The sequence below is a fragment of the Kryptolebias marmoratus genome, linkage group LG23 (assembly GCF_001649575.2).
Source record: "Kryptolebias marmoratus isolate JLee-2015 linkage group LG23, ASM164957v2, whole genome shotgun sequence".
Lineage (NCBI taxonomy): Eukaryota > Metazoa > Chordata > Actinopteri > Cyprinodontiformes > Rivulidae > Kryptolebias > Kryptolebias marmoratus.
In genome coordinates, this window is record NC_051452.1 from 13,737,848 (window position 1) to 13,761,067 (window position 23,220).

The following is a 23,220-nucleotide window of genomic DNA, read 5'->3' on the forward strand; positions in this document are numbered from 1 at the left end:
GCGTGGTGACACTCATCCCTCTGTTCCATTATAATACACAAGGCTTTCAGTTTGTGACTCAAAATGATATTTAAATCCATCATGCATGTCATAATGGTGTCAATCTACTGATGAATGCTGGATTTATTTCCTCTCTTTGTGACACATGTCCTGTTCAAAGGATGGCATGCACTTCAAACCACACAGCAACAATGACAGGAACTCCTGGCTTTACTAATTAGCTGCAGCTGGGACAGACTGCTCACTGTAAGGTGGGAGAAAATGGACTGAAAGGCAAAAAAAGTGAATCTGAAATGGCTTTTTTATTATTATTATTCCAGTGTGACTACTGGCATGTGCTCTTTGAGACTCGACACAAGGGTACAAAATAAACAGCGAAGGTCAAACGGCGCGTCCAGAAACAAACCAGCAGATGATGGACGGAGCCGCGAAGTCAGTTTTTTTACTCACTGAAGCAGCATCAGGAGCGGCGGCGGCTCTGACGCTTTCCCCGCCAAAAACATCAACCACAACAACCGCACAGAAGCACTGTTTCCTTGCACCTACCTGCAGCTGCTCACCCCCAGACTCTCCTCCTTTATGTGTGTGTTTAAGAACTTGTCCCGGGCTCTGACTGACTGCGCTCCGCTCCGCACCGAGCCGTCGCCTCCTTTCTCGCCCTCTGTCTCTCCCGCCGCGCGCTCTCACTGCCGGCGGAGAAGAGGGAGGGGAGCGTCCAATCAGCGCGCCGCCTTACGGCAGCCAATCAGAACCGGGCTGTGTCGGCCTGCTTCTCTCGGGGATTCTTATTTGCAGAAGACAACCCGTTCAGAAAAAGAAGGAAAGCTCAGATCCTTTGGAAGTGGAGACATGAACAGTCAGTGTCTTACCTGCTCCTTGAGGTGGTAAATTTGGTTCAGTTTACGCTGACGCTATTTTGAGGGACGTAGAAGATGTTCACGAGAATAGAGTTCAAGCTTTCTGAACCCAGGTCTCAGAGTGGAGATTTTCATTTGAATTTCAAAAGAAGCCGCAACATTCCTGCATTCAACAGCTGTTCTGCACGAGTAGATCAACAATCATAGCAGATTGCAGAGTGCTGTTAAAGTTACTTATGTTACTTTCTCAACATAGCAGAAACCCAACCTCACCGTAGGTCCAAACAAACATCTGTGTTTTCACCATTTTAGATCTAACTGTTTACATACTCCAGACTGCAAGTGTGCGTCATTAAAAGCCTGGATCAGTGTTGCCAGATATACAACAATTACTGTTTTTATAACATAGTTTTAAGATCATGTCCCGCTCCTTTTTCTGTGCACATATGTTTACCAATCATAACACACAACCTCCCCCCTCCAAGAAAGCACACCTCACTCAGCACATATGATAGTTTGGGTCAAAATACAATCATTTTAAAGTGACAGTATGATAGTCGTTTCCTATCTGGCAACCCTGCCTGGCATAGAAACTACAGTAGATTCAATAAGCGCAGCCATATCAATTTGAACATGTTTTTTTTTTTCTTGTTGATTCACCACAATAAACAATGAAAAAACACTAATGTTTCTAGAGATCGTTCTCATGTAAACAGGGCCTGAGTCACTCACTTTACTTGAATCACTTGGATGTTAAGGATCCACATTTGCATTATTCAGAGATGTATGTTTTACAATTTCACACACCAATGAACAAACAAGCTACTAACAAATGGTGGAAGAAAACAAATGAGCAAAAACGCAAAATGTGCAAATCACAAGATCAAACATGCCAATCAACTGCTCTGGACATTTGCCTTTACCTAAAACTCATTTTAATTCTTTGGCTTTCATTTTCTTTAAGATGTTGATTTAACGGTTTTATTGTTTTATTCCTGCTTTTATTCTTTCCTCCTTTTTGTGTTATTGAATGAGTGTACAATTATTTTATTGTATTGCATTGCACTGCACTGCACTTTGTTCCACTGAGGAGTTTTAAAAGGCTATATAAATAAAATTGAATTAGAACTATAAAATTAACCAAAATGTTAACATATATTAAATATATGTTGTGTGCGTAAAACGTAGGTTAAAAAGAGAACACATGTACAAATGTAGAATAACCAAATAGAACAAAAAAAGCCAAATGTGCTCTTTCGCTTTTTTGCAATTTTGCAAAAAAAAACAACCAAAAAACTATATCAGCAGGATCTATAAGAATAGAATACAAATATAAGATAAAAAGAAATGCAACAAAAATACAAAGTGTGCATATTAGTATGAGATACTTTAAATAGCTAAGTAAAAAAAATAAAACAAACTGATTAAAATTACAAAAAGCGTATATAACTATACACAAATATACAAAAATCTGCATTTTATGTGCAGTAATAATAATAATCTGACTACAGTTTGTTGTTTTGTTTATAGTCACCATCATCATAACATGTGCATAAGATTTTTCAGCAACATAAAAAACACCAGTATGTTTAACCACTTGTTTATTGCCATATTTAATTCATAACTCAGATTCAGTGGCTGAAGTGACTCATCTGAATCCTCTGTTTTTCAGAGACTAATCCTAATCATTGTTCCTTTTTTTGGGATTCAGCTGCTTTTCCTGTGAATCTTAGAATCAGTCTGCTGGAGGACACACAGGATCTGGGTTAATTGAGACCTCGAACTTGTGAGTCTTGATTCAGTGCGAAGATTCGGATCATTTACCTGGGTGACCAGCTGTATTGTAGATAACTCTTTGAATAGACGTATTTTGGCAATCAGGTGCGGGTTTTGATTTGGGCAGTATGACTTATCACCCAGGGTGGCAGAAGTTCAAAAAATCTATACATGAATAAATAATGAGAGAAAAATTTATAGATTGTTTTTTATTACTTTCATCAAAGTCACAAGTTTCTATCCATTTTCTTAGTTTTTGGTAGCACTGTCTTTAAATTGTGTAACTTCGGTCAGATGTTTTGGATTTCCTTCCACAAGCTTCCTAGAATAGTTTGCAGGAATTTTGTCCCATTCCTCCTGACAGAACTGGTGGAACTGAGTCAGGTTTGTAGAGCGTTCTTTTAGCTCAGCCCACAAATTTCCTATGGAACTGAGATCTCTGCTCTGTGATGGCCGCCACAAAACATTGACTTTGGAGAATATTACTGACCTTTATTTGTACCAAATAGTTTAACACACAGTGAAATGTGCACACATATTAATTTGAGCAAACAATGTGTCTTAATTACCCATACCTCTTGCTCTCAGCCGCTGCCTGTTTGCTCGCAGTAGTTTGCACAGTGTATGAAAGGTTGTTTTATTATATAATCAAATCACACTCCTGTCTTTAATTACTGTTTTAGATATCAATAACAGTTTTTCTCCTTGTCACATCAGCATACTTACTAGTCAGAACATAAATTCAGTTCTACTTGGCTACCAGTAAAAGATACATTTCAAATATATAAAAATCTTTTTAAAAAAAACTAAGTGGCTTTTTTAACAGTTAGATTGGATATATGTCCCAGATGGCTATAATTTAGTTGTTCCTGGTCTAAATGAACACTTTAAGTATCCAGAAAAACATTCTTCATGTCCACTATCAACATTTCATTGGATGACTAGGGCTCCATGTATACTAGAACCTCCACTGTTGGAGAAACAAAAGCTTTTTCCCCCACAAAGCAGCTCTATAATATGGCCACAAAGAAAAGTCCCTTTTTAAGCTGCCTGTAAGTCATCAATCTAACTGCCCACATCTCACAAAGATGTGAGCTCAACAGCCGTTAATAAAATTTAGACATCCAAACAGAACCAAAGAACGGTCAAAGTACAAGTTTTAAGTCCTGCCCCTGTCATATTAATAAATGGGAAGGTGCCCTTATTAAAAAATAAAACATGTCTCAGATCATTTTGTTGATTTCCATAATTCTTACCTTGCTGCTGTATGTTCAAATCTTCATTTCTTCTATAGGTTTAGCTGCAATTAGTTACTTCATGCTTTTAAAAAAATAGCCATATGACACCATGAATGTTCGGAAAGCAGGTGGGACTTAAAGCCCCACAGTCCCAGCCTGCAGACGACTCTGGTTCCAAAAATATAATATGGCAGCTTTCGGAATGAAAAGTAAAAAACTTGTGGTGTCAAATAAAAACAGGGGTCCTAAAAGAGATGTTTTTGATTTAGGAATACAAGATTGAGCCAGAACATTCTGACTACCACTGTTGGTTTCTCACACACTGCCCAAGATCCAAGCTCCGAGGTACATACTTGATTAGACCTGTTTACGCATCCTCTGAAACTATTTCCCTGCACTTCCAGTCAGTATTTGGTATTTGCTCATCATGCTGATACCTGCTTTAAAGCTTGTTCAGTGGGAGGTGTACCAAAAACAAGGTTTTAGGCTTATATAAATTTGTTTTGGCCAAGTGTACCCACTCAAAAATGTCCTGAACTCATAACCTACATAGCTTTACATACATTACAACACAGTCTGATACAATATACTTCATTGTCCTGTTGACATTTTTTTTAAGTAGACAATAAAGTACATTGCATCATATTGTATCCATATCATTTTGTATCATAATATTTTTACTTTCTCGACTGGAGCAGTGGGTGGGCATCAGGGTACAGCACTGGAGTGGTTCAGATCCAAGCTGATGGAGCGAACCTTCTGTGTCAGGCTTGGTGATCCTGTGTCCTCCTCTGGTTCCATCTCATGTAGGGTCCCTTAGGGCTCAGTTTTAGGGCCTCTCCTTTTCTGTTTTTTTTTTTAATTATTATTTTATCTCGTATGGTCCAAATTTTAAGAAACCACAAACTTTCTTTTCATTGCCATGCGGATGACTATGAGGTTTATGTCCCTCTAAAGAAAAAGAACACACTTTTTTTAGACTGAAATAGGAATGAGACAGAGGTTATGGTTATTGGCAGCTCCACTGAGACCCCCAGTGTGGATCTAGATTCTTTGGCCCAATATACTAGGCCAACCATCATGAACCTGGGGGTCAAAGTGGATGCTGATCTTAAGCTTGATAATCAAATCAAGGCAGTGGTTAAATCAAGCTTTTTTCAGTTGAGGCAGCTGGCTAAAGTATATGAATTCACACCTTCACCACCACTCTGCTAGATTACTGTAATGCAGTTTATATAGTGGTCAGTGTTTCCTCTGTTGCTCACCTCCAGATGGTCTAAAGTGCTGCTGCCTTTTAACTGGCACAAAAAAAACAAACAAAAAAACCCCCCAAAAACATTTCCCTTACTTTAGTTTCAATGCACTGGCTGCCTGCACCTTTTAGGATTCATTTTAGAATTATTTTATTTGCTCTAAAAGCTCTAAATGGTTTTGCACCACCCTATCTCTCTGAGCTACTACATCTCTATACTCCCTCCCATTCTCTCAGGTCAGCAGACTGGCTGATTTTGAGTATTCCAAAAACTAAACGTAAGCTTCGAGTGGATCGTGCTTTTTCTGCTGCTGCTCCTAAAATGTGAAATGACCAGCCTTTGGACATTCTCTGCCTGGTCAGGTTTTAAATCACTTTTTAAAACTTATCTCTTCTTCTTGGCTTTCAACACCATCTGAGATGTTGACATTTTAGTGTATTTTAATTGGTTTTACATGTTTTTATTTGTTTTTTGTTTCTTTTTATGGGACTGTGTTTACATTGCTTTTTTGTTTTTTTTTATGTTTTGTGACTGCTGTTATGTTTTATTGATTGTACTGCACAGCACTCTTGTCCTGAGGATGTATAAAGTGTTTTTTAAATAAAGCTGGTATGGTATGGCATATACCACGTCATATTGTATTATGCTGTAATATATTATACCATATTACACTGTACTTTACTTTTTAATCCTAATGCAACCCAAACATTGTCAGTTTAGTTTTAGGTGTACTATTTTAGTAGCAACAACCATAGCCTCAAGCTGCTGGCAAGCAGCAATGAACAGCAAGCTGGAGATCAGGTAAGAGCTCTACTTGCTATCTCTACACCCCCACAGAGAACTTTAGGGTCTTTATCTCATACATGTGAGGACATGTAGCATAATTTATAAAATTCCACAATAAATCAACAAAATATGAAAACCATCTGGTACTTTATGATTTTATAATTTCAGTTGAGCCACATATAGGTCAGGGTACCCATGCACCCTACAATGAGCACTAGACCATGGACCAAGAAGGTAGCCTCTCACATTCTTCTCTGTATCTTTAAGATGTCTGAGTTCATGAGTATCACTTGCCTGGGGAAGAGATGGCATCAAGATGGACTACAGGAAGAGACAAGTTGACAAGAAGACAAGTGTGTGATACTTTGACCAATGTTATGCCTGGGAATCTTGGATTCTTCCATTCATGTGGGTTAGGGTTAGGGTTAGGGTTAGTGCCACCTACCTAAACATTGTTATTGATCATGTTCACACCTTCATGAAAATGATCTTCCAGAAGGACCACACACCTTACCATACTCTGAAAACAATGGGTTGAGAAACAATACAACAAACACTCTTGGATCTTGACTTAACCATTAGGTTCTCCTGATTGTAGGCCAATCAATTATCTGTTGGATGAGCTGTACAAACAAGTCCGATCCGTGGAGATTCACAGCACTATTTATATGACGTAAAGAATCTGCTAATGATAGTTTGGTGCCAGACACCACTGCAGACATTCAGATATATGTAGAGTCCATGCTCTGACAAGTCAGTGTTGTTGAAGCAGAAAATAGTATAATTATCCTATACTCAGTATTAGGTGGGTGTATCGATAAATTATATATTTTGCAGTTTAATTAGACATAAGGTATTATCTGTTGCAGATGCATCCTATGAGAAGGAGGGGAGAAGGAGGTGTCAGTTTATAAAAGCTTGGCAGTGATATAATACATTTAAAACAATATATACAGTAAATACATCTACCTTCAACTGTCAGTGAAGTCGTTACCGGGAAAAAGACCAATTAAAAAGATGCCAAACAGCACATCAGGAAAGGGTGCTGAATTGTTGAAGCAGGATGGATCTGCATGACTCACCCAGATATTGTGAAGTCATGACTTTCGTGACACTCTCTGGTCGCTGTAATTAACACAGGCGTATATTCTCTTCGCAGCCAATTACTCCATATGTTCGACGTGTAACTGAGAAGGGTGGGGAAAAAAATCTGTAAGGAGTGACACAAACCTCTTAATGGAAAAATCTGTAAATTCTACAGCAGGTCTGTTACCAAGGAAAATCAATATGCCTTTTACCAAAGAGACAGGACTGAGTTATCAAGGTGGGGCATGCTGAGCCAGCCACATTTAAAGCTAAAAAGATCTAAAAGAAGGAAATGATCAAGAATCACTTTATATCCTAATCACTTTGCTTAGGAATTTCTTTCATTTCTGTTATCTAAAGATCAACTGTGGGTCTTTCTGCTTTAAAAGTGCACCTAAAGAACAGTGGACGAAATTGAAGGAAACAAAGAAAAACATGGAGATTTCAGTTTTTGTGAATTTTTTTTTTCTTTGAAGGTGCTCATTAGAGACATGAACTTACCCATATTGTATAAAGCAAGAACAGACAGAAAAACCATCCTTGTCAAAGACGCAAAAAACATGAAAAATTTGGGTTAGGAACAAATGAAGATTGACGTAGCTTTATTTTAACAATGCTATTTTGTGTGACAGCATTTTTTCCATTTAAAGTTTATTTAGCTTCCAATAAAGCAGCAGTTTTCTGCTCAATGGGTAACACTTCAGTTGGGTGCCATTTCCAACTTGACCACTAGATATCACCCGTTTTCACCCACTGTTCCTTTAAGCCACACGGTGGTAACATTATGACATTGGTTCATTTGTATCTGGTCCTTAAACATAAACAAAACAACAACAAAAAAAAGCAAACAAAATTAATTTAGTAATAAAATTTATCTCATTAATAAATCTTAGAGCAAATGAAAAAAGAAACTACCCTTATTGTTTAAGTATACCTAATAAAAGTGTCTATCCAAACAAGCCCTAACGTATGTGTCTCACTGGGTTTTATTGGAATTACACTAAATGACAAAATAGCACAAACCCCTTGGCAGTTTTAGACCAAAATGCCTAATTGACAGTAATGTAAAGCTTTATAAAATAGCATTTACCATTATAATTAAGTTTTTCAGATTAATTCCAGCTTGCCTGTCCTTTTCCATGCTAAAACAATAAATGTTATCACACCTTTAATTTTTTTATTATTGCAAAACATTTTTGACATTTGAGAGCGATTACTAAAGATATTTGCAAGTCATTGACATAATGATACAGACAACTGTTAATATTGTCTGAGTTGTTGAGCTTATTTCTCATTTATTTGTTGTTGTTTTTTTAGCGTCTCCAAATCAATATTTGACCAGACTGCCACAGTCAAATATTAATGACTACTTTCAGTAATCACTACCAGTTGTGGTCAAAAATTTCAGTGCTTTTATATTAAAGAAATACACAGGAGTGCTAACATTTCCTGTTTTCAGGATGGAAATAGGAGGCCAAGATAGACTTCTATCTCTGATTCATGTGGAATGGTCCTGGTTGGCATGAAGGAACTTCACAGTTCATCTATTAAACTCTATTTCTCCAAAGGCTATTCAAAAAGCTAGTAACAGGTAAGATATGAGTTGTTTAAAACCTTTCCACAAAGCCTCACCTAACTTTCCTACTCCAATATGTATTACCATAATGCCATATTTGACAGGCTTCAGTTTAATGATAAGAGACAATGAAAATGTAAAACGGCAAAAATATTCTTTATTTAGACAGAAAAAAAGCAGATGTAGATGCATTGTAACATACATGGTGCACACCAGGTGCAATCAGTCAGCATCAAACAAAGCTACATAATGAATAAAAGGAGCAGATTTTAAACTCAGTACAAAACACTACATTATTTCAGAGCAGTTCGTCTCTCCATGGACACAGATGTGAAATTACATATTGTCAAGCGCTGCCTGATTATTAGTTGAATCAGCCAAATTCAAGAGTGGTCGCTGTCCTCGCTGTCGTAGCATCTGTTCCTCTTGATCTGCTCCTCCACTGTCAGGCCTTCATCGTCCTCGGTCCAAACAGAAGTGCCGCCCTTCTGTTCTGTCACAGAGCCATCGCTGCTCTCATCTTTTCCCCTCACATCTTTTGGCTGCAGACCGAAATCCAAAAGGTCATCTAGCGCAGACACCGCTGGCCTCCCCACGGCAGATTGACTGAAAGCGTCCGTTTCGAAATCAGATAGCAGGTCGTGGCTGCTGGTGCTCAGGCCGGCAAAAATATCCTCAAGGAAGCTTGAAGTGCCAGTTGTTGGCTTGGTGGCTGCGTGCTTGAAAGTGAGCGTTCCCTCGGCTGTCTCTGGAAAGAAATTTGTGTCTGAAAAGCTGTCTGTGGCTTCAGCATGTTTGGCATCTGCTGGCACAAAAGCATCATCCCCGTGTGCCAATTGCAGCACTTCACTTGGCATCCGTTCAGATATTTTATGGGGATCAGTTTGGGAGAAATCTCCTGCTCCAACAACATCCATCTCAAGAAGTGGCTGATTTTTCTCCTCCCTAAAGCCTTGATCCAGGATTTCTACATCAACTAAAGTCTGATTATTATTATTATTATTATTGGCATTACCATTTAGAACCTGTTCTGCTGCTGTATTGTCATCTATTAACGTGACCTTTACTGCCTCCCCATTGTTCATGCTATCATTATTTCCTTTATCTAACACCTGCTGGCTCTCCTTTTCTACCTGCGTTTCAAGCCCATTCTCTCTAACTTCCGTCACCTTTTCTGCACTTTCCTCCTGATTTGTCTCCTGCCCTTTCATGCTCTCCCCTCCTACACTGACATTCCCTTTGTTTTGTTCCTTGTCTTCCACTCCAACGTGCACTTCAGAGTCCATTTGGGAGCCCACTTGTGCCACAGACTCGGAGCTGCTGTTTGACTCTTCACTTTCTCGAGTGTGAGTAGCAATCGGCGCTTCCTCGGCCACTGTTAAACTTGAGGCCTGTATTTCTGACACCGATGGAGACTCCTCATTCTTTTGCACCTTGTTAGTTTCCTGTGGTATGTTTTGTTCCTGAGCTACAAGAACACCGGTGTCCTGTGGTGAGGGCTTCATAGTTTGAGTTAAGTGATCATTTTCTTGAGATGAGCCCTCTTTCGGGGGCCATGATGGCTTAACCAACTTTAGCTCCTCATCAACTGTGAAGGATTTCTTCGGCGAATCAACTTGTGGAGGCCACACTACTGAAATCTTACTTGTGGGCTTTTTGTTCTCATCTACCAATTTGGTTACATCACTCTCATGAATAGACGTATATTTGAAATCTAAGACTTTCTTTTCAGGTGTTGGTGATTTCATGACTGAGTTCTTCTGGTTCTTGTTATTCCAAAGTTCTTTGTGTGGTTTTTGTCCAAATCCCTCGTCATAATTTCCTTTGGACTTGAACAGCTGATTGTAGTGTGGCTTGCAGTACATTCGTCCATGGAGAGAGGCATAGTTACCAAGGCTAAAAGTGAAAAAAAGGAAAAGTTAAAGACATTTGCAAAAGCTTCCAGTAGGAATTAAATTACTCTTGGAGATGGCTTCACCTTAGTTTGCCTTTGCAGTGTTCACAGCGAAAGCAGCTTTTATGGAAGTTTTGTTTGTCTGCGATCAGCGATTCCATGGGATACACCCTCTTCTGACACACCCTGCACAGTTCGGACTCTGGAATTCGAATTCTCTGCAAAAAAGAAATGAACATTTTGTATATATGACTGATTTTTCCAAATAAAATCTGTGGTAATATCCCAAAAAAAAACCCTCATGAAGTCCCAAGCTCAAGTTAAGCCTCATGGTTTATCAGTAAACAAATTCTGGTTAATGACAAGTTTAAATTGTTTATGGATTATTGACTGTATTTTTCTATTTAAGAGATTTTATTGTAAAAAACATAAAAGGAAAACTTGTAATTACCACATAATAGTAAATAATAGTAATCATAAGACTGAATCACAAAATGACAGATTGGATTTTCCTTTAAAACTACTTAGAAGCCAAGATCTACATGTTTGAAACCAATACACAGATTAATGGTGACTAACAGTGTTTGACTCTAAACATAGCCACATTATAATCAATAGGAAATTTAGAAATTTAAGATTTCTCCTAACATAATACTTTGCCAATAAAAATGGGACCTAGATTTTGTGCCTCTAGATTGCTCACATGGCTGAGTTAGTGGTCTATAAAGTAAATTTTTTGCTTGCAGTAATCATCAAATGTTCTCTTCAAAGACTTGGCTTACTAATGTGAGTTTGATGTAATGTTGCAGAGTGTGTCAATTTTTTCAATTTTTTGTTTTGCCATCTGGGGACTTTTAGACTCAACATGCAAACAGGTCTTTTTGTTTATCTATTACCAATTTTTGAAAGTCCAACATCAAGGTATCTGTTGTCCCATTTAATATCTCGTATCTTTGATTTGAAGAAGCAGCTTACATCATGAGTAAACAGAGTTATCATATTATTTCAGGCAGAGTATCAGTCGCTCCTTAGGTCGGATGTTTTGTCCACATACACCGCTCTCTCTCTGACGGTTCAGTCCTGATTTAGACCCAGTTTACATGTGAATGATCTCCTGGAAAAGCTACAGAATTTCAGATGTTGATTGGAAAAACTTGCTGTTTAGGTGAGACCGCAAATAACACTGTAGTTTCCATTTCAATTTGTATATTTCATCGACACAAGTATGTGCGCAGACACTTGAATGAAAACAGTTACATTCAAAGTGAGGTCAAAAGAATTAGTGACTGCAGGCATCCATAGTGCACATATGTGATTTCACATCTGTCAGGGATTTCCAAAAACCACCACTCCGAGATCTGGATTAAAAAAGTTTTGGTGTCAGGGAACACGATTGCTGTTGTCATGTACATGAATGGCTGAAATGCAACAGGAATGTTCCGATTTCACTTAAAAAACAGTATCATATAATTCTGGCCTTAATGTGAGCCCTACTCCAGTGGCAGACTCTTCCTGGTATCACATTTATCCATGTTGTGCGCCAGCTGATAGGTAAGGAGCAGATCCACTCTGCCAAGGGAATGTGGTTTGTGCAACACACAAACAAATCAGTGTCCCAGCAATATCTAAACATTAATTCTGCCAATGTTTTAGGAAGGGGGGAAAAAAATTAGGACTAGTCTCGCACCTTCCTGACATGACCCCCCATCCCCCACCCCCACCTTTAGGAGGCACACCCCACAGTTTGAGAACTGTTGCGTTATGGCACCAGCCCATAATAATATAATATTTCCTGTTTGTCGTAGTTTTATGGTTTTTATAGTCCCAAACAAAAAAATAAAGATACAAAAATGGTCCAACACTGGGGTTTCTCAGTTTATACCTGCCTGGGTTTTGTATAGTCTAATCCGTAACTTTGAAATAAAAAAAATCTGCATTTCAGAGAGAAATGGATTTCACCATTAAGGGGTACATTGATTCCAAGATAAGATACAGTAAAAAAAATATTTAAATAAAACAAAGTACACTTTTTAAAATATTTTTTGCATAGTATACAGAGATCTTGTATTTACAGAAAATATTTATTACATATGGTAAATGGCCTGTTGAATATTCTGTAAGTGTAGCTTTTGTTTCCTTTCTTTTGTTTCTTACTTCAACAATTTGGTACCAGATGAGGAATAAAACGTTTACTCATCAAGTTCTCATTCATCAGCAGTTGAAAACTATTTCCTACTCAAATTATATATATACACAATGTTTGCTATGGCGCCCACCAAATTACAACAGAATATTGTATGTCTTTTTATTCTCAGTTATTTTTGTGTCTGTGACTTCAAATACAACTTTATATCTGTGATTATGCATAAATGTGTAAGAGCACGATAACAAAAACCACATTTATGGCATTAGTTTTAAAGATAGATTGGTAATATTAGCCAAATAAACTGCAAAAGCTGAGTTTTATTGTGGCGTGAGCATATGTTTAATTTATTTTTTAAACCTTTTTTTTGTTTTTACAAGGACTAATATACATATATAATTTTAACAAATAAAAAATACTATAATATCCAGTTTTGTGGGACAAATATGAAAAAAAAGGATTTTCACTAACCCTATATTACTGTGATTTACAACCACATTAAAAAAAAAGCTTTTTAATGAAAGATTATTTGCAGATTACAAATGAATGAAACTTACATACAGGCAAGCTGTAAATTAGTTTTAGTGTCAACACAAAATATATTTTTTCAGGTGTCTTTTTTTCTCATGCATTTCTTTTCTTTTAGAGAAATCAACATACACAATCAGGATTGAGGAATTAGTTAGCATTACTGCCAGCTTCACAGGTCAGAGGCACAAACAAACACAACAAACTGCGACCTGTGAATACTAAAAGCTGTGAAACTGACAGTTCCCAAACTGCAAGCTGCTCCAAATTTTAGAGTTTCAAACAAAACAAAACAAAATCAGGTAACTTAAGCAATGACGTTAGTGTTTTTGGTTTGTCCACATAATGCAGGTGATGTGTCAAATACCTCACACACAAAGCAGGTTAAATGCACCATCACGCCTGTTTAATTTCCTCATGCTGCATGGCGCAGTTTACCCGTCACAAAGGTCTCCTGCTGGTGTGTTACAATCTGTGAAGTCCTCTGCTCCATGACATTAAAGCCCAGGTTCTGGAAAACCCCTTGGCTCTCGGCCCACGACTGCTGGAAGTTTCTCAGCAGTTCCTCTGTAGAAGCCTCGGGGGGCACTGAGACCGTTGGAACCCTACCCCTCACAACGTCTGCATAGGATGGAGGGTTACCCCGAATCAGTGAGCTCCCAGAATGCATTTCACTCCTTGTCTCTCTTGTCACGTTTCCGAAGTCGTCAACGCTGCAGAACTGCTCCGTGACTGAAGTTGTTTCAGAGTGTTGCGCCGGCTCAGAAGAGGCAGATTCGGATTCTCTTCTCTCTATTTGTTCTCTGAGCTCTCGGGCTGCTTGAGAACCATGCTCTCCTGTCTCAAACACATCCTTTATGGCTTTGACGTTAAACATGGGAATTTCTTCAGCTCTTGGAGTATTGGCTTCGGCCTCTGCGTCCTCTGTATCACTCCCCAGCCTCTCTGAGATTACAATGGGCTCCTTTCTTGTGTAAACCTTTGGTCGAGGGGACTCAAATTTGTTGACTAGTTTTGATAAATCAACTCTTGGAAGATCCTCATTCAGAAGGTCTATGGTCACGGTGTTAGTGGCGTCCTCGTTATCAGGCCCCAAACGTTCAGGGATGTCAATGGGATCCTTCCTAATGTACATTTTGTTCACTTCAGCCCTCTGTGCCTCCTCAAAGAAACTCTTTTTGTCTTTAACTGTCATCATAGAATCCACCATCTCTGCGACATCCACCAGTCCATGATCACTTCTCTCAGTGGGAGTCTGCCTGTCACTAAACGGGGATGACTGCTCTCTTTCAGCAGCAAAATACTCTGGCACCGGTATGGGAGGTGGCGGGGTCATTCCCTGAGAAAGCTTGGAGGTGGTGTCCCTCAGTTTCATCAGCTTCTCTGAGCGGCTGAGAGTTGGAGATGGCGTGGCCCTGCTGAAAGTAGGTGTGAATGATTTGCGAGGAGGTGGCGGAGGTGTCCCGACGGATTTGTAGGGCGGAGGAGAAGGAGTCACTTGCAGGGGTGAGTCTACCCTCCTTGATTCAATAGTAATATAAGTTGGTGATGGAGTGCGGATGCTTGCTAATGGGGAGGACAGTTTCAAATCAGCCACTTCACTCAAGGCGTGAGACATTTTGCCTTCTTGGAACGACTTTTTCTCTTCTACCACTTTGGTTTCTGTTTTTGATGAGCCAATGCTAACCTTTGATAATTTCGAAGTGATTGCGGTGAAAGGTTTCTTGTCTGGTTTGGGGGGCACCAGTAAAGGCACCTGTGGTTTCACCGATGGCTCCTCTTTTTCCACCTTCACCTCCTTTTCCACAGCTGTCAGGTTTTTCTCCAAAACTGAGAGTTTTGTTTGAAAAACATTTTTCAGATACGCCACCATCTCTTTCAGCTTTTTCTTGCTTTGCTGTTTAGACAGTTCGGCTAAATTCTTTTTCTCGTCTGAGCCCATGACCCAGTCAGGGACTTCGATCACAATTTTCCTGACTGTGTTGGCGTCAATTTTGCTTGGTATGCTCTGAAGCTCTTTTATTTGAGCAACCAGTTTCTCCATCACAATAAGTTTTTCAGAATCTAAAATCTCTTCTGACTGAGCCTCTTCTTTATGGACCATTTTACCCGTGCCTTTCAGCGACACATCCTTTGACTCAACCTTTGACTTTACTGCCTTTTTTTGCATCTTATTTGAATCTCCTGCTTGTACTTTCATTTGCTGTTGTTGTACGTGAACGGCCTCTTCCCTCTGAAGGTTTTGTTGTACCACCCTCTCAGTCACAATAACCTCCTCACGTCTTTGAATGTGCTCCGACTTCATGCTTTGCTGACTTTGGGAAACCGACACAAGGTCTTGTCCTTGATGAGCTGGCACAGATGTTATCTTAGCTCCTGAAACAATAATCGATGGTGACAGCTTGACTTCAGCCACATTTTTTTGCACTTGCTTTCCCTTTCTCATATGAGCCTCCACTTCAATCTCCTTCACGGATGGAGTCACCTGTTTTTTAGACTCTTTCATTTCTGCTTTCATCTCAGTTCTTGCCGAAGTTTTCTGGTTGCTTTCCACATTCACTTTTGATTCAACTCTCTGTGACACTTTTCTTATTTCTTGTTGTGAATGGGCTTCACTTTTCATTATTTCTTTCTGCCCCAAACTGTCAGACTTTTCTTCTTTTTTCTCTGTTGGCATTTTAAATGTTTTTACTTTGAAACTTGGAGTTACCTTTGGAATTTTAGTTGGCTGAGAGGGACTCATTTTTCCCTCCTGTGTCAAAGACACATTAATATTCTTTACATCCTCAGTTTTCAATGTGACCGCACCCGGGGTTTGAAGATTTACATTATCCTGGCCAGCGCTCTGTGTGGTCGCTATAGACCTGGTACTGGATTTGTTAATAAACTGCTGTTGTTCTGTAACTGAAGAAGCAACTACATTTGAACATGACTGGATTTCCTTTTCTGAGGCCTCGTGATGAGACTTAGACACAGAAGCATCAGCTGAGGAAAGGATTTGCTTTTTGTCTAAGGGTACATTTGAAGATGCAAGGGTGGATTTTTTATTTAGTCCTGAGATTGAAGGTTTGCTCAATGGGATTTGGGAAGGGGTTTTCTTAACAGGTGAGTCTTGTGACAGTATTACTTTTTCACTTGTGATGTTTGTCGTTTCCACTTCTCTCTTAGTGTTCTCTGTTGCAGAAAGCAAAGCACTGGCAGCAAAAGATTGTGTATCAACTGATGGTGAAGTTGGAGTAGAGACACTACTTTTTTCTGTTTCTTCTTTCTCCAGCTTTTGTTGACGGTATCTTTCCTCTGCAAGCATTAGAGGGGTTTTAAATTTGCGAGCATATGGTCTTGCCTTTGGGGCTGGAGCAGGGTCTGGGGATGGGGGCAGCTTAAGGGGGGGTACAAACACTTTTTTGGGAGGCTGTGGACTTTGTTTTTGTTCTGGTTTAACAACTGGGATGGTTGGGATTCTTGTTGATGACAGCGTTTCTGTTTTAGGCTGACTGTTCTTTTCAGCCTTTTGAGTTGTTTCCTTTTTCACCTCCTGAATTTTAGCTTCCTCTTTATGAACTGTTGTTACTACCGCTTCTCGACTAGTAGGGGGCTGAGGTGAAGGAGTTGAAGGCGTTGGCTGCTTTTTCTGCCATTTGGGTTTAACTTGTATGGGCTGCTTCTGTGGTTCTGGTTGCTTCACCACTTTAAACAAAGCTTTGCGAATAGGCTTGTCTTGCTTTGCAGTCAGAAGCTGGGGCATTGCATTAAGCTCTTGCTGTGAAGGAGGTGGAGGGAGAAAATCTTGTCCGCCTACAGAAGACGGAGGCGGTGGAGGTGGTGGAGGTGGGAAAAACTCAGGCTCAGACTTCATGCATTCCATGGGAGGTGGAGGCGGGGGAGGTGGAGGCAGCAGGTCGCTGTCCTGCCTCATGATTTGAGGCCTGGTTGTGGGTGATGCTGGGCTCTCTGTCACTGGTGATGGTGGAGGGGGCAGGGAGAGCTCCGACTCAGACGGTGGAGGTGGTGAGGAGGGAGGAGGTGGGAAGTGAATCTCCGGTTTTGCCTTTTTGACGGCCCCTTTTCCTCTCATGTCACAGCTTCGGTAATCGCCCTTCATATTTTTGATATTCTGCTTTTGTGTAACTGTTTGCTGCTGCTCTGTTACCTTCTGCGTATGCACGACAGTCTTCTCAGTCACTGTTGTCTGCACCTGTTTGATTGATTTTGTCTCGGATATTTGTTTGTTTGAAACATTTTTCTGTGTTGTGTTTTGCACCTCTTTCATCACATTCACACCAACAGCTTTATTCTCTGTTTGATCATTAATAGTCTTTTGTGTATTCTTCATCATAATAGGCTTAGGAGCTTGTATTTTCTGTGGGGGCAGCACTTTGTCTTTCTGTTCTTTTATGCTCTTCTGATGAGAGGCCCCAGCAGGATTGTCTGTTTTGACTACAGCAACAGAGTGGTTCTCTTGGGTTATTACCTGCGTTTTCAGCGATTTGCTTTCATGGTGCCTCTGTGACTCACTACTCTGCGAGAGGTTTTTCACAGTGGGGGCTTGAGTGAGTGCTACATTCTCACTCTTAGCTTCATGTAAGCTTTCATGCTCCACTTGCGTTACAGTTGATGGATTTTTCATGGGCACTTTTGCCTTCTTGGGAGGATGCGCGCGTTTCTTGTTTGAATACTGCTTTCTCTGCATCAGGCACTTTATTGCCCCTTGAACATCACCTTTAACAACCTCTTCTTTTTCCACATGTGTTGTCTCCTGGCCTTCGTAAAGAGATTTTATGGATGTTTTCACATCTCCTTCAACACTCCCTCTGCGTTGCATTCGTGGAGAGGTGGTCGGCTCAAGTAAAAGCTGAATGGTTGCTTTAACATCCCCTTGCTCACTCACTTGGTGCTGGAATGTTTTTTTCTCGCTTGACGCCTCGTGTAAACTTTGCATGGCGGTGTGAATGTCTCCCTTGACAATCTCCTCTTTCGCCACCTCTTTCACAGCTTGCGTTGCCTCCTCCAGGCATTTTAGTGTCTCTTTAATATCACCTGGCACTAAATCTTCAACACTTGCTTCTGTTTTTGCAGATGCAGATTTCTCCAGTGATTCAAGAGCACCTCTGATGTCACCCCTAATAATTTCAGGCTTTTCCATTTCTTTGGCTTGATTCTTGGCTTCCTCAAGAGACTTCAGGGTAGTGGGTATGTCCCCCTTCACCACCTCTTCTTTTTCAATGACAACTTTCTGATTGATGGCTTGTGTCAGTGAGTCCAGAGCTGCATTAAGGTCACCTTTAACAATATCCTTCTCCAGGTTTCTGTAGGTAACAGTAGGTTCTGTCATGAATACTTTAACAGTGCTGTACACATCACCAGGAACAATGTCATCCTCTGCTACTGTACGTCCAATCTGCTGCTGATTCTTTCGAAGCAACATTTTTGTCTCTTCAATGTCACCACCTATGATGTGCTCCTTTTGCACCTCTTCCTGAACGTCATCAGACTCAGACTGAAACTGTTTGAGGTATTCCAAGGCTCCAGACTCAATGCAGGTAGAGTAAAAGCTAACATTACCTCTTTCTGTCTCTCCAACCCTTATCTTTTTAGAATCTTCTTCTCCGGAATTAGAGAGAAGACGATGAAGCGTTTTACTGACATTCCCTTGAATTATATCTTCTTTCTCCATGATAGTTTTCTCCCCTTTATTTAGGAGGGAATAGATTGTCATCTTCACATCGCCTTTCTCATCTTCTTGAATCAAAATTCCACGCTTAGAGGAGCGTTCATTTTTAAGCAGGTTGTTCATCGCCTCTTGAATATCCCCACGGATAATTTCCTCTTTCTCAACGTTGATTCCTCTCTCCTGGTTAAATAGCTGCTTAACTGTGGTGTTAATGTTTCCCCGCTCCTCCTTGTCAATAGTTATGACCCTTTCAGTAGTCTCCATGCGATTCAGGAGGTTCATCATTATGTTGCTCAGATCTCCTCTAATGATCTCTTCTTTTTGAATTTGCGGAGCGTCCTGGTTCAGGAGTTTGTACTTTGCCATGCGGACATCACCAATTTCATCTGCCTCAATCAGGATTCCCTGTGAATTCACCATTTTCTGACTGTAAAGTTCCTCAAGTGTCTCTTTAACACTCTTCCCAATTATTTCTGTCTTTTCCATGCTGCTCTCGTTGAATTCATGAAATGGTGTGGTTTCAAAAAGCCATGTTGTCGTTTTCACATCGGCCTGTGGGATTTCCTCCTTTGTCACAACAGTCTGTGTGCCATCAGACTCTTTGATTCTGTCAAGAGGGTGCCTCTCAAATAGCCACACAGACTGTTTCACATCCCCTTTCATCACTTCTTCTTTAGTCACTCTCTCCATGTCATCATACTCTTCGCCATCACCACGGATCTCATCAATTGTGCGGGTTTCAAACATCCATGTGGCAGATCTGACGTCGCCCTTTTGAATTTCACTTACACTTACAGTTCTGATGTATTTTTGAGACATCTCGTCGGTCTCAAATCGACGCTTGTTTGTCTTCACATCACCGCCTTGGATGTCTGCAACTGTCCTTGACCTTACTTTTATATCTTCAGCTATTTCATCCAGAGGTTGAGTTTCAAACCTCCACTTGGCAGAGCTAACATCTCCTTTGTTAATGCCTTCCTCGGTCACAGCTTTAATAACATAAACCTTCTCTGAGTCTCTTATTGAATCCAGAGGCTTTGTCTCAAATAACCATCGGGCCCCCACCACGTCTCCTCTCATGATTTCTTCTTTAGTAACTGTAGTTACCTCGTGATAATGGCCCTCCTTATCTCGTATGGCATACAGCGGCTGAGTTTCAAACATCATGGTGTAATTTTTCACATCTCCTTTCTCTATATCCTCTCTAAATATACTAGTAAGTTTTGAAATATCTGTTTCACTAGACTCCTCTTTGATTTGATCCAGAGAGTATGTCTCAAAAATGAAGCGGCCCTTGTTGACGTCACCCCTCTGAACATCAATCACAGTTCGACCCTCCCTTGTCTTAGTACTTTCCTCACTAATGGCATCGATTGGCTGGTTCTCAAACATCCAGGTACAGCTGACCACATTTCCCTTCTGGATGTCCTCAGCTTGCTGCTTCTTCAGCCTGTGCATTGTTTCCTCTGATGTGGAGCTCATGATATCAGAGGAGCGATTCTCAAATATGTACTTCATCCTGGAAACGTCACCTGACTGGACGTCAATCTCTGTAACTCTTCTGAAAGAACTGGTGTCCTCACCCGTAATGTTTTCCAGGTTCTCTGTTTCAAATAAGAAGCGAGCCATTTGCACGTCCTTTCCTTGAATGTCCTGTTGCTTCACAGTGCAGGTTTTCAGAATGGTCTCAGTCTCTGAATGATCATGTATGTTGTCAAGCGTTTGGGTCTCAAAAAGCCAAGTGCACGTTTTCACATCACCTTTTTGCACTTCCTCCATGTCAGACTCACTCTTTTCCACCTTTTCATATAAGGCATCCATTGGCTGGGTCTCAAACAGCCACCTACAGGTTTTCACATCCCCTTTCTCAATTTTAACATCTTCCTTAGTTTTATGTTCTTCATCTTCAAAATTACTGAAAAATTTAATGGCATCAAGTGGTTGAGTTTCAAACAGCCACTTTGCGGTTTTGACGTCCCCGGACTCAATCTCCTGTTTAGAAATGCCCTTTATGATCTGGAACTTATCGATGCTTTCATCAAACTCATCAATGGGGCGTGTTTCAAACATCCACCTGCAGCTGCGTACGTCTCCCTTCACAATCTCTTCTCGCCTCACGGTCCTCACCTCATGGTAATGGCCAGAGCTGTCCTGCATAGCATACATTGGGGTAGACTCAAAAAGCACTTTGTTGGACTTAACAGATCCACTTGGGACACCTTCAACTTGGATTTTCTTTGTTCCTTCGCATTTACTTAAATCCATGGTTTCGAACCTTTCTTTGTAGTTTGACACATCTCCTTTATCAAGGGCTTCAATGTTCACAGTTCTTGTAAGCTCCTTCTTCTCTTCCCTGATACTCGCCAATGGCTGGCTTTCGAAGACCCACTTCTGATGTCTTACATCCCCTTTCTCTTCCTCTAATGCAACCATTTTCTTAAGTTTTCCCACTTCAAGCAGCTCTTTCAGATTTTCCATGGGTACTGTTTCAAATAGATGTTTGGCTAATTGAACATCACCTCCTACGATCTCCTCAGAGGGCAAAGGTCGGGCATTGGTATTATCTTTTAGTGAATCCATAGGTTGAGTTTCAAAAACAAGACAGTGTTTCTTTACATCAGCTCCAATGATTTCTTCTTTTTGCATTCTGGAACTCTCCCATTCCTCCTCATTAATAGAGTCAAGTGTTTTTGTCTCAAATAGCCATCTACCTTTGTTCACGCCACCTTGAGCGTTATCCTCCATGGAAATACCACAAATCAGTTTAACTTTTGCAGGGTCTTTCTTGATCATATCGAGAGGCTGGGTTTCAAACATCCATCGTGAAGTCTTCACATCTCCCTTCTCAGTCTCCTCTCTGCGGATGGTGGTGATTTCAAGCATTTCTCCCGAATCTCCCCTAATAACACACATTGGCTGTGTCTCAAACATGCGAGTGGTCATCTTTACACCCCCCTTAATCTCTTCCAGCTCAGACTTCAGGTTCAGGAAGTGACTCTCCTCAATGGTTTCTGTTTTACCCAGAGAATCTAGATGCTGGGTCTCAAATAAGTACCGAGCAGTTTTTACATCTCCACCAGTGATGTCTTTGGTGATAATACATTCTGTCTCCAGCTCGTCTTCTTGATAGATTTTATTCAGACAGTCCAGAGGCTGAGTTTCGAAAAGCCAGGTCGCAGTGCGGACATCTCCTCTTGAAAGATCAGCCTGCTTTTGGGACTGCTCAGTTGCATCCGTAGCCTCTCCCCCGAGAGCATCTATGGGCTGAGTCTCAAACATCCAAGCTGTGTATCTGACATCCTTGCCAGCAATGATTTCCTGCTGGGCAATATTTTTCCCCCCACTTTCATCTGGGGAGTCATCTTTGATCGCATCCAAGGGCTTGTTTTCAAACATCCAGCGCATCGATTGAACTTCACCTTTGAGGATCTCCTCCCACTCCAGGTATTCTCCGTCAGGGCTTGAGCATTCACTAGAGCTGTTGCCGTCATTTTCAAACAAATAGCATGTCTGCTGGACATCGCCCACCGTTTCCTTACTTTCCAGGGCTGCCCTTTCTGCTTCACTGAGCTGATTTATAAAGTCTTCCTCAAGATTCTTGCGCACTTCTGGATGTATGTGCTTGTAGAGGCGCTTTAGCTCGGCCATGCTCTTGTGTTTGAAGTACTCTTCTTTATTAACTATGTACTTATGTTGGGAGGCTTTATCCTGTGAGTGGGAAGAGGCACTGTATTCAGAGGTTTCTTGTGATACCTGTGGCAGGTTTGCAGGTGGGGGAGGGAAATGTTCTGTTGCTTCAAAAGCCACTGATGAGGTGGATGCCACTGATGAAGCAGCGGCCGACTTTACAGTGGAGGATGCACTGTAGCCAGTCACAGCTGACGTTTTGGATGACTGGTTAATTGGAGTCCACTGAAACTGGTTGAAATCCACATCAACCTGTGGTTTACAAGTTATTCATGAAACATGTATGAAAAACAGAGGAGAACAGAACAGAGAATAAGAGAGTTGTTAGAAAATCCTATAACGCACAGAAAAAGAACTGGAGTTAAAGGTAATTTAGGAAATAAAGACACACCTTTCAACCTACTGAAACCTCTCTTGGAAAGCTAGAACCTACCTCAAATAGTAACTCTACTTTGGATGTAAATGAACAAACACACTCTAAATCTGTCAAGACTATGAATACATATTCATAAATGCAAGCTTGAAGAAATATTGAAAAAACTTCGGACACTAATGCAAGTTTTCCTTCTAATGTGGTGGAAAAAAAGTTTATTTTTTTCCATTCCAATATTTATTTTTGCCCTTCAGCTTGCAGAATGCACAATTTCCTTTTGATGATTTCCTGATGTGGCCTTATCTTCATATTGATTCACCATAAAAAAAACACTAGCTGTCATCTATTTAGA

At 40.4% G+C, this 23,220-nt stretch overlaps 2 protein-coding genes and 1 long non-coding RNA gene across 10 annotated transcripts in view; 1 reads left to right on the forward strand and 2 right to left on the reverse strand.

Annotated features, from left to right (window-relative positions):
• Nucleotides 1-664, reverse strand: part of LOC108245699 (beta-1,3-galactosyltransferase 1-like) — a 185,337-nt gene extending 184,673 nt beyond the window's left edge. For all 5 annotated transcript variants that reach the window (XM_017432817.3, XM_017432814.3, XM_025009724.2 and 2 more), the window contains exon 1: nucleotides 547-664. The gene's annotated coding sequence lies outside the window, so the exon portion shown is untranslated. The remainder of the gene's footprint in view (nucleotides 1-546) is intronic.
• LOC108245704 overlaps nucleotides 1-23,220 on the forward strand; it is a 541,596-nt gene that overhangs the window by 468,343 nt on the left and 50,033 nt on the right. The gene's annotated exons all lie outside the window — the stretch shown is intronic.
• The window catches only part of xirp2a (xin actin binding repeat containing 2a), an 84,660-nt gene continuing 71,811 nt past the window's right edge, over nucleotides 10,372-23,220 (reverse strand). For all 4 annotated transcript variants that reach the window (XM_017432796.3, XM_017432795.3, XM_037973800.1 and 1 more), the window contains 3 exons: nucleotides 13,576-22,747; nucleotides 10,551-10,684; nucleotides 10,372-10,468 (listed from right to left, as the gene is read on the reverse strand). In XM_017432796.3, the coding sequence (XP_017288285.1) occupies nucleotides 10,590-10,684; nucleotides 13,576-22,747 (9,267 nt within the window). In that variant the 3' untranslated portion in view covers nucleotides 10,372-10,468; nucleotides 10,551-10,589. The remainder of the gene's footprint in view (nucleotides 10,469-10,550; nucleotides 10,685-13,575; nucleotides 22,748-23,220) is intronic.